The sequence below is a fragment of the Lissotriton helveticus genome, chromosome 1_2, assembly GCF_964261635.1.
Source record: "Lissotriton helveticus chromosome 1_2, aLisHel1.1, whole genome shotgun sequence".
NCBI classification, from domain to species: Eukaryota; Metazoa; Chordata; class Amphibia; order Caudata; family Salamandridae; genus Lissotriton; species Lissotriton helveticus.
The window spans coordinates 288,766,124-288,778,173 of record NC_136058.1 but is presented as its reverse complement, the minus strand read 5'-3'; the positions used below and the strand labels follow the sequence as shown (position 1 = coordinate 288,778,173).

At 42.0% G+C, this 12,050-nt stretch overlaps 1 protein-coding gene across 1 annotated transcript; it reads left to right on the top strand.

Moving 5' to 3' along the window:
* Positions 1 to 1,180: 1,180 nt before the first annotated feature.
* Positions 1,181 to 2,046, top strand: DYNLT4 (dynein light chain Tctex-type 4). Its single transcript, XM_078673487.1, has one exon. It carries the CDS (start codon positions 1,181 to 1,183, stop codon positions 1,886 to 1,888), a length of 708 nt encoding a protein of 235 aa, XP_078529613.1. The 3' UTR covers positions 1,889 to 2,046.
* Positions 2,047 to 12,050: the final 10,004 nt, after the last annotated feature.

Sequence of the window (12,050 nt, the reverse complement as noted above, 5' to 3'; positions counted from 1 at the left end):
TAAATTCCCATAGAAGCCCACGTTCTGGTGTGAACATGGACGTCTATTGGAATTCTCAAGGGCATATTATCAAGCCCATTATCAACGCTTTAGCTGCAGTTTTCTGCAGCTAAACCGGCGACAATTTCAACGCCGTACTTGATAATATGCCCCTTTGTTTTTCTTCGCATTGTGTTGTGTGGCGCAAGGGCGACGCAACACAATGATAAATATGCCACTTTGTGTTTCAGAGGTGTGGTTAAGCACGTGGCAAACGTCTGGGTCAGAGAGGTTGACCGCAACAGACCATGCTTCATCCATGTTAAAAGTGGAATGTAAGGATTGGCGTGGATGGGTGTGCGGAGAGGAATCCCATAGATTTACACAGTCTGGTTTTCATTGGATGTTTTCCCACCCCTAATTATCATCCCCCTTTAATGATAATCATTTTATGGTACTCGGATATAACCTGAGTCGTCTCTGCATGAATTTTGACCTGTGACCTTCAAGTTTCACACAGATCTCAGCAGTGAATGCTTTAAGGATTTGATAGGATGTTAAACCCACACTCTGGGGCATATTAGCACGGGCTTTATCGCCGCTTTAGCGGCACTTTTTGCCGATACAGCAGCAATTTTTTTAATTACCAAGCTGTCGCTAACAGCAGTTAGCAACAGCTTCCAGGTGATAGCGACCAGTTTGAGGCCCGCTTTGCATATCAGCGATATTTATCGCTAATTACATGCAAAGCAGGTGTACCCAAACTGGTAGCGACTGAAAGCAGTCCCTAACACAGCTATCGCCTATTAGCAATACCCGCAACGCAATAAAAAAAACACGTGCTAACTGCGATTAGCGCCAGGATTTTACACCTGGTAAAAACATGACTTTGCCATAAAAGTCAATGAGAGGTGAATTCTATGGCTAAGCCCCCACCTGCCTGTTATCGAGATTTTCCTTTGCGATAGGAATTTTATCGCTGGAAATCTCACATGATAGATGGGATTCGCCGCTGTCGCTGGATTTTTTATCGCCCTGGAGATAAACGTTGGTAATACTGCGTTATCTCTGTGATAAAATCCAGCGATAGAAGGCGATAAAAAAATCGCACTAAGCGTGGTTTGCGATAATTTTCGCAAGTTGTTGCTAATATGTCCTTCTGTTATTATCTTTCAGGTGATTCCGCCTACCAGACGTGGTCATGGAAGGGAAGTCTCTCCCTCTGTCTCAAGAGGCCCTGGCCCAGTTCAACCAGGTGGTGGCAGCCGAGAGCCCTGGAACCCGCCCCAGAGCAGCCTCCATCTCCACACGTCGCAGCTCGCAGTCAATGGACATGCCTCCGCGGCCGCTCATGCGCATGAAGAGCATGGATGGAAGGCCACCAGCCCTGTCTAGGAGAAGCTCTATCATAAGCAATTTTAACATGCCTTTCTCACGCCAGAACTCATTTTCGATGCCTATGGGCAGGCGACTGTCCCTTGGCCCGTGGATGCACTGTGGCCGAGTCAGCTTCAGTGGCCTTCCACTCAACCAGCCGATTCGCGAGATCCAGTTTGAGAACACCTACAAGATGCAACCTGACGAGGGCTGCCGATTTAACGCCTCCCAAGTTCAGCGGGTGCTCGAGTCCACACTCGCCGGCCACCTCGGCGACACAAAGTATAACCCAGCCACAACTGGCCAGCTGTCCCAGAGCCTATCAGACCTCATACGCAGCAAACTGAAGGAACACTGCCCCCCACGCTACAAACTGGTCTGCAATGTTGTGGTGGGCCAGATGGGTGGCCAGGGGGTGCGTGTGGCCAGCCGCTCCCTCTGGGACTCTGAGAATGACAACTTTGCCTCTGCCTCTTTTACAAACCCGTCTCTGTTCGCCATAGCTACTGTGCATGGACTTTACTTTGATTAAGGCATCCTTAACCTTTCACCACCATCACCAGCTCACTCCGCCGCTTCACAGCATACTCAACATGGCTGCCTCAGGAATGCCATGGGAAAACTTCTTTGCAGATGGAAGGAAAGTCTTTTCTTAGTGTTTAATTTTAATAAACATATTTTGTAGAATTATCTGTGTGATATCAACAAGTAGCTGCACTTTTAAGCAATGCTTAGGAAAAACAAAAAGCAGAGAAGCCTTAGATGGGTCCTGTGCTTTTGGAAGGAGTCGGCTGCTGATGTGGTTAAAGGCTGTGGTTTTTGAATACCAAGGGCACCTACTCTTGACTTCTCCTCATACTTCTTTCTTCCACTATCCTACACTTCCTGGGCCCGATTCACAGAACTAACTTAAGACAAAATCCTAAACTTACTACCATTTTCGTATTCACAGAAGGCACTTACTCATTTTGGTATTCACAGAAGGCCCTTACTCATTTCGGTATTCACAGAAGTTAGGAGTCCTAAATTTAGGACTCCTAAATGCCTTCTGTGAATACTGAAAGTCTTAAAGTTAGGATTTTTCTCAGTTTAGGAGTAGTAAAGTAAGGACTCCTAACTTTAGGACTCCTAAATGCCTTCTGTGAATACCGAAAATCTTAAAGTTAGGATTTTTCTCAGTTTAGGAGTAGTAAATTTAGGACTCTTAACTTTCAGGACTCTTAAATTCCTTCTGTGAATACCGAAAGTCTTAAAGTTCGGATTTTTCTCAGTTTAGGAGTAGTAAAGTTAGGACTCCTAACTTTAGGACTCCTAAATGCCTTTTGTGAATACTGAAATGAGTAAGTGCCTTCTGTGAATACCAAAATGAGTAAGTGTCTTCTGTGAATACCAAAATGGTAGTAAGTTTAGGATTTTGTCTTAAGTTAGTTCTGTGAATCGGGCCCCCTGTCTCTTTATCCCACTCTTACGGGCTCTATTTCCAGCCTTGGTTTTTCCTGTTTTCAGTGTTTTCCAATCTTTCTCTCTCTCCTTCTTTCTGCCTTTTCTTCGATTCTCTCTCGCTCAAAGTCTCATGATGGAAAAAACTGTCCAGTTGCTAAACATGAATGTTGGTGCCCACCTCCTGAACAAAGAGTTTATCATGTCAACTGAAGAAGCTCTTGGCATCAAAAAAGGACCATATTATGCAGTGTTCGGTCAGAAATGCTATGGCAGGAACCTTTCTCTTTACCAGAATGGCTGTGCTATTACAAAACCGTACAAGTTTCATGAAAGGCATATACCGTGTAAAGAACATAAAGGTGCACAGTATAAAAAGTCCTGAATTTCACAAATGAATGTAGCACACTGCTCAGGGGCATACACTTGCAGAAGCCTTTCTTCAAAAAGAACACACCCTTCCGCCCCCACGAAGAGCATAAAATAAAGGCCTTTGTTGTGCCCTACTGAAGAATCCCACTGATAACCTGAGCCCACAACATTATGCCACTCTCATGTCAATCTTGTTTGGACTGGATAACATGCTAGGATATTTGCACTCAGAGGTCACAAGACTGAAGCTCACCTAAATGTCCATGTTTCAATCAAGTTTACCCTCCTAAAACACCTGACGTCATGGCTTCGAGGGGCACCAGGCGGATAGGACCACCTCCCAGGGCTTACCTACTGAGTGCTATGCTCCTTCTGTTCACAGAGGGTCTGGAATCCTCTTTTCTAACACTTATGGCAAGGAGGTACCTGAAGTGGAATTTTGTTATCCAACTGAAGCAGAGAATCAAAGCCCATATTCACCCAGTGTCGTCTCAACTCAGGGTCCAAAACCACCAGAGTAGAGTGCTAACTTTCCGCAGAAAGCTTTAAGCGTATGTTTTCCCCCAAAGCAACAAGATTACCAAATTCTGTTCCAACCGATGTCCCACTTGCTCTAAAAATTCTCCTATTGAGTGGAGGCCTATATATTTTCCAATTAAGATCTCACTTTTCCTTGAAGTTGTTCCTCCGGCTACCTGTGCTACCACCTCTCATGGACTGTATTCAAGGCTGTCATTCAACCGACCCCCCCCCGATGATGTACATCAAGGAATCTCATAAGTTTAGTCATTCCTTTGGGAAATGGAACTTGACTCTGTCTTGAAGGCAGATCAGTGCCCCATTGCCTCATAAGTTAGAAATAAACACATATATAGGTTCTGTTGTTCCTAATGTCAAATACTGGAGAATGAAAATTAAAGTATATTGTTCAGTAGGAAAAACATTTATATAGGCAAGTGAGCCTAGGTGATAGGTTTCGGTGTACCTGGCGGCCATTCCATGTGGCTATCTGATGGGTGTGGCGCAGCAGCCAGAGCGGCTGACTCCAGAGTATGGGGCCCACGGTTCCATTGCGGGCGGCAGCTCAGCTCAGCTCCATGTCACTCTGGACATAGCTCACTTAATCTGCCCGACGGCCCCCAGCGCCTGGATACCCTTAGAGGTGATAAGTTCATGCTTTACGAAAAATGTGGGTAAGGATGGAGACGAAGCCGAAAATGGCTGCTAGATTGTCTGGTAGCATTTTCAGGACTGACAGAGAACGAGAAAAGGATTTGAGATTCTCATTACAAAAATATTACTTATCCGATCATTAATTATTCTTGGAGATGGCTATGGAGAAACACTTTGGGAGCAGCACCAGACACCTTGCCATCTTCTTTGGCAATAAGCACTTTAATAGGATTTAGACACTGTGTCTGAGGCTTATGGTTTTATCACTGTTTCCTTTAATACTTTGTAATTATAAGGGTATGACCTATTTTCTGATACAGAAAATTAAAATTAATTACATCTTGAACAACTGAATATACTTCTACTTTTTCCACTGTTTGATATATATATATATCAATATATATATATATATATCTCAATCCTCTAAAGATTGCAGGTAAACCGCGCACCACCAGACCGAGAGGGCGTGTCACAAATCCAGCACCTGCAAGCTGGTAAAACATGAAGCTCAAGCTCCCTCTTACTCAAGAAAGAGCGTGACACAGCTCCGGGGGAATAAGTGAAGATTTATTGATTGTCTTGCGCCGGCAATATTGTCCCTGAAACGCTGGGCAGACGCGTTTCAGCCATCCATTGGCCTCATCAGTGCCCGTCTCAGCTGCCTCCTCGCTGTTTCTGGGGGTCCGTTCTAGCGATGTTAAAGTCCGTGACCACTCTTGATCATGTGATCACTGGCCCCACCTTATGTCTATATATATATATACATTATTCTGGGAGTTTGAATAAACTGCAGTTGATGAGCCTCGGTGGTCCACGCTCTTTCTTTCTGCCCTGTGAAGACTGGCTGAATGGGAAGGAGTTTATTTGGGTATATATATGTATATATCACCAGCAGTTATCTGGTAGGTGCACGAGCCATTTTTTCTTTTTCCTTGGCAGATGCCCCCCCTGTGTGTATAGGCACCTGCCCGGTATTGTCCTGCTGCCCCCCTGTGTGTAAGGGCACTTGCCCGGTATCGTCCTGCTGTGCACTGTCTCTATTGATGTATTTGATATCTGTATTTCCGGTGCACTATTTTTGTTTAATACAGTGGCAGGAACACGCACAAGCGCTTAGAGTTCAGCATAGATCTCATTGTGATTCTGTACTAGTGGTTGGGCACCTGCCCACCGTACAAGCACATCAGATTTGGTGTTCATGTATAATTGTGCAGTGCCTCTATGTTTCTTCATGTATTAGATCTATACACTCCATCTATGAGCTTTTAGGCACTTCCACCCTAAATGTTCTTCTTCAAGTAGTTTGCAATTTGTGAATTTCATAATGTTTTATCCATGTGCATATACGCATTAGATGTGCACGTTCAGGAGGGTACTTTGCTCGAATAGCATTGCTGCAGAACTTTATGACAGAAATAATATTGCATATACACTTTACCACTATAATATGGCCGCCAAGTTTTTTCAGACAACAGGCACAGTCCTTTGTTTATTTTTGTGCTTGTGGAAAAACTTTATCAGTTACTGCTTGTTACTGCTTGTATTGTGCACCTTTACACGTGATCAAGGCCGTTTGCCGAAGCGCGTTGTATTAATAAACTTGGACAAAGATATTGGTGTTCTGCCTTTTTCTGCCCGAGAGCGCACGTAATTGAACTTTGGATTTGGGTCCGAATCCCGCCCACTAATGAAAACTCCTGCACAGCGCGGAAATTTTGCGCGCACGGAAGGCGTTAAATGGATGAAACACCGTGCCAGAGAATGTAGCACATCATTTGCCCTTTTAACACTCTTTTATACTTTTGCCTTACAATTTGGTCCTCCAAGCTGTGTATTCCTAGTAGCCCTAGCAGTGGTAAATCTCTGTAGAATGCTTCAGGGAATGCCATTTTGATGATGGAATCCACATTTCAGAGGAAACTGTGAAACAGTTTTCATATTTGACAGTTCCCTGTGTAAATATGAGTTTCTATACTACTGCATTTTGTGGGAAAAAACACCCAACAAATATATATATATTTATATATATATATATTCACTGAAAAAACCATAGGTTTCACACCAGTTATAGTTAGGAATTAGCATTTAAAAAACCTATTAAATTCACTGAAAAAACCATAGGTTTCACACCAGTTATAGTTAGCTGGAAATTTTACTTGCATAAAACCATTGCAATTCCCATGTTATAGTTAGTTGGACTCACTATAACTTGCGCGTGCAATGCACTGCTGATGACGTCACATATTACATCACTCATGACATGGTCAGTGACATCACTCATGACATCACTGATGACACCATCCTGTGAATGTGTGTCTTTCCGAGAAATAAATATGTGTTATATATGTATATGTAAAAGTTGATGGAAGAATAAATTAGTGTTTAGATGTTAAAAAAAAAATTTTGATTGGTTAACTGGCTTATTAAGTGTATCTTAGGCAATACATATATTAGTGAGTAATGTTTAAATATTTAAATATAAGGATTAGTGTTTCACTTTCTGTATAAGTGGCTGCATGGGTTGGTGAGTAGCTACATGTGTATGTATATGGGTTATTAGATGTTTGTTTTAGTATCAGTATGAGTGTCTATATGGTTTGGTGGGGGTATTACTTAGCACATAGATGCATGAATAACTGACTCTCTGTATGTGTTTTGAAGACAGCATATGTGCAGGACTGTATGGGTGGATGAGTGTGTATATGTGTATGTTAGTGAGTGAATGACTGTCTCACTAGTGTCTTTATCAGTAACTACATATGTTTTAATCTAGTATATGTGAATATTGATGTATGTAAGTGAGTATATGTGAGAGTATGAGATTGTAAGAGTTCCTGTTTAAATAAGTATGTGTTTCTATAAGTGATTGTTTAAGAGAGTAAGTATGTGTAAGTTTCCTTAGAAGTAAGGTGGTTGTGAGTGTATAGCTCTATATGCAAATAAATGGATGTTCAATAGTTTATTTGCATGTGTGAGTATGTGTGTGAGTAACTTTTGGATGACTGTCGGTGTGTAACAGGATGTATAGGTGTATGAGTACATATGATGAGTGAGTATATGTATGAGTGACTATATAGAACTGTTAATGAATGAGTGGATATGTATATAAATGGTGGAATTATTGAATTGGTTGTTGTAACTGATATGGGTATCTCCATTTTTTTGAAAATGTTAGTTTCTATTTTTGAATATGTGTTTCAAGGGTTACATTACAGTGAAAGAAGGTCTGTCACTGTGTCACAAGGATGGTGTCATGAGTGATGTCACTGACCAGTCATGAGTGATGTAATATGTGACATCATCAGCAGTGCATTGCACTCGCAAGTTATAGTGAGTCCAACTAACTATAACGTGGGCATTTCAATGGTTTTATGCGAGTAAAATTTCCAGCTAACTATAACTGGTGTGAAACCTATGGTTTTTTCAGTAAATTTAATAGGTTTTTTAAATGCTAATTCCTAACTATAACTGGTGTGAAACCTATGGTTTTTTCAGTGAATTTCAATGGTTTTTTAATAGCAAATCTCTATAGGTATGAAAAGTAATATTTTTATAACGAATTTTATATTGTATAATTATGTAATAGTATTTTTTTTTTTGCCCCGGAGCGCTCCCGGGGCGCGTACCGATGCGCTCACCGGTAAGCGCAGTGCTTCGGCGCACCCTGGGGCGCGTACCGGTGAGCGTCCCGTTAGCGCTATTCCCGCGAACGAAAACAACATTGTGAGTGACGTATCGCGTAGCAGCGTGATGCGTCATATGACGCACTGCGTAAGCGCACCCGGAAGCACCCGAGCGCATACGATCGCGCAACGTAAGCGCCGCCGGGCGCGCCCCCGGGCACGCACCGGGGCGCGTAGCGTAAGCACGTCGGGTCATGTGACCTGAAAATAACACTTTTGATTGGTTCAGTACACTTTTGGTTTCCAAATGATGAGAAAGCCCAGGTCATGAGACCTGAAAATAACACTTTTGATTGGTTCACAACAGTTTTGTTTTCCAAATGATGAAAGACCCCACCTTTTTTCCTCATTCTCACTTTGTTGTTTGAGTGAAGAAGACCTGCATTCATTCTGTGAGAAATGGCTTCACTAGTAGCAGCTGCAGGTGCATCTGCACCACCACCACCTCCACCACCACCACAAGGACCACCACAAGACCACATTGGTGGTCAAGAAGAAAAGGAGGACGAAGAGGAGGAGGAGGAGAGGAGGACTTTCCTGCCTGAGGACAATCCTCCATACAGACCCAAGGAACATTTTAGTTGGAACTTTTTCAAGATACCAAGGGGTGCAAAAAAAGTGAATGCAGCTAAGGTGACTTGCCTCATCTGTAGCGAACAATTGTCAAGAGGGAACCCAAATAAGAAGTATTCTTTTGGGAACCACACTATGATTCGACATATGCAGAGGAAGCACCCGAACAATTATTCAGCAGCAGAGGTCAGGGAACTGACCAAGAACCCTCCCCGTCCTTTTTCTTCAAGCGCCTCCAATCAACCCACTCTATCGGATGCAGAGGCTAGGGAGATGGTCCCTAATGTACAAACCAGGTTTGCAAATTTTAAATTTGTTTGCAAATATTGCAACAAAACAATTTCATATGGTGAGCAAAGCATCACTTTACTCAATCGAGCTGCAGACAACCATCACTGCAGCAAGCAACCTTAATTTTTTTCTATTTTTTTTTGCTCCAGTTGAGCTGTTTGCAATTCCCTGTGTTTTGTTTGACCCCAGAAAAACTACAAAAAAATATAAAATTGTTCAGAAAAGCCAAAAAAAGTAAAGAATGTTCAAAAAAACAATAAAAAAATATAAAACAACAAAAAGAATTAAAAAAACAGTTCTTTTCAGAACTACCTCCAATTTATATAAAAATGCTACATTTTTAAAAAACTCTGTCTTTCTTTTTTTCTCCAGGGTACGAGTACCGGTACGTGTACCGGGCGCGCACCCCCTCAAAAAAAATAAAATAAATTAATGAGTGTGTGTGTGGTGTGTGTGTGTGGTGTGTGTGTGTGTGTGTGTGTGTGTGTGTGTGGGGGGGGTGGGTGGGTGTGTGTGTGTGTGGGGGGGTATGTGTGTGGGGTGTGTGCGTGTAGGATGTGTGGGTGGGGTGTGTGTGTGGGTGTGTGGGTGTGGGGGTGTGTGTGGGTGTGTGTGAGGAGTGTGTGTGTGGGTGTGTGTGTGGTGTGTGTGTCAGAGGTGTGTGTGTGTGTGTGTGGGGAGGGGGGTGAGGTGTGTGTGGGGGATGTGTGGGGTGTGTCTGTGAGGTGTGTGTGTGTGTGGGGGGAGTGAGGTGTGTGTGGGTGGGGATGTGTGGGATGGGTGGGGATGTGTGGGTGTGTAAGGTGTGTGTGTGGGTGTGGGTGTGTGGGGTGTTTGGGTGTGGGTGTGGGTGTGTGAGGTATGTGTGGGGGGGTGTGGGTGTGGGGGGTATGTGTGTGGGGTGTGTGTGTGTGTGGGATGTGTGGGTGTGTGTGTGAGAAGTGTGTGTGTGGGTGTGTGTGTGTGTGCGAGGTGTGTGTGTGGTGTGTGTGTGGGATGTGTGTCAGAGGTGTGTATGTGTGGTGGGGGTGAGGTGTGTGTGTAGGAGTGAAGTAAATGATTAAGGGAAAGAGAATGAGTGAGGGAGCAAAGGAAGGGAACAGAGGGTAAGTGAAGTAAAGAATGGGGACTGAAAGAAGTTGAATGTGGGAGGGGAGTTAGGGAAAGGGGAGTAAACATGGAGGATAAGAATAAGTGAGGGAAGCAGAGTAAAGAAACAGGAGGGAGGTAGGGTGAGAAAATAGTAGTGAGGTTAAAGCAAAGGGTGATGACAAACTACATTTTTTTAGTCACACTTACCATATCATTAATGTAACTTTAATTACATTTGTTTACTACATTTTGTATCTGTGAAAGAGAGAAGAAAAAATAAGTTATAATTAGTAAAATATGTATTTTAAAATAAAAGATACAAATGAAGAGGTTAAAAATCATAACAGTGTATTTAGAAATAAAGTAAGAGTGAAGGACACAGAAAGGGCAATAAAGTAAGGCAGAAGGACAGCAAATTACTAAGAGTAAGGCATATAGATTCACTGACAGAGAGGAAGAGAAGAAGAGAGAAATGAACTGAAGGTAAGAAAGATACTAAAAGAATGTGAGTTAGCAAAACTAAATCAGGAAACAGGAGTAAGTAAAAAGATAATGACTGAGAGGGAAAGGAGTCTAATTAAGGATGCATTTAGAAGAATGAGGAATGGAAGATAACTGAGAGTAAGTGAAGGAGAGTCATAAAGTGAAAGCATTAAGGGAGAGAGGATAATATAGAAGGATTGAGGAAAAAGGAGTGAGGAAGTTAGTAGACAGAGAGACTAAGAGAAGGACTGAGTGAAGTGGAGTACAATGAGTGAGGAAAGGAAATGAGTAAGGGAGCAAAAAAAGGAAAGAGAGGAGAAGAGGACTAAAACAGTGGTACGGAGAGAAAGTGATTCGGTGATGAAAGTAAAGAGAAGGACACTGAAAGATAGGAAATGAGGGGTAGTAATGGAACCAGAGTAAAAGAAATGGGATGAAGAACGATGAGAGAGGAGCAGTGAATTGTTCTAAGAGAAATGATTGAAGGTAGATAAACACAAGTGAACATAACACAAGGAGAGTGAGGGACTGAGGACATAGAGGTAGTGAACGGAAAATAGAGAGAAGAGGTCAAAAGAAAGGAGCAAAAAAAGATAAGCGAGGGAGAGTGGGTGCGTTATAGTGATAGAGTGCGACAATACTGCTGAGTGAGTAAAGAGGAATTACTAAAAGAGCAAAGGAGGAAAAGACGGAAAAGGGAAGTAAAGCAGAGAGACTGAAAGCTGAAAATTGGTGCAAGGGAGAGAGGGGATGCAGACAGTTGAAATGAAAATGAGGGGTTGTGAAAGAAGTGCAGTAAACGAATGGGTGTGAGAGAAAGACATTATAAGTGAGTAAAAAGAGCTGAAAGAGAATGCAAAAAGCAAAGTGAGTGTGAGACAATGGGAATACAATTTAAATTACACAATACAAACTATAGAAAAACTTGTACAACATGTTACATAGTTTATTTTTGCTGTTCTCAGAATATATTGAATTTTCACTTAAAACAGTGAGTTCAAACTACTCATCATATGACAGCGGGAAAAAAAACCACAATCAAAAAGATCTAAACTTAAAAATCACAAATGTACACTAATCTTTCATTCACTTACTTTTCCTTTAGGCCAAATAGTACATCATGAAGGTCCTTTTCGTTGGAAAGTACTCTGCTGTTCTCTAAAAATTCCGTTTCATCGACTCTCTAGAAAAAAAGCTCGAAGAACATCTGAAATATGTTTTAATGTTTTCATATACTCCTTTTTTTCAGTCATGACTCTTTGCTCAATCCTTCACCTTTCCTTAAGGCCAAATAGTGTCAGATGTATCAGTATATTTTCAAATTACTTAAAACAAACTCTAAAATTACCGATTCCCAACGTTGTGAAAGAAAGGCTCAAACAACATTTTCACAATATTTAAATATTCATAATTCCATCTCTGGCTCTCTCATGTTGAACATTTCCTATAATACTGATATCACTTACTATGCGATCCACTTACCGTACCTTTATGAGAACTATAATTTTTATATTATCTTCATCACTTTTACTCACAATATAATTTTAAACAGCAAACTAACTTTTATTAACTGCTCCCGTCTTCATA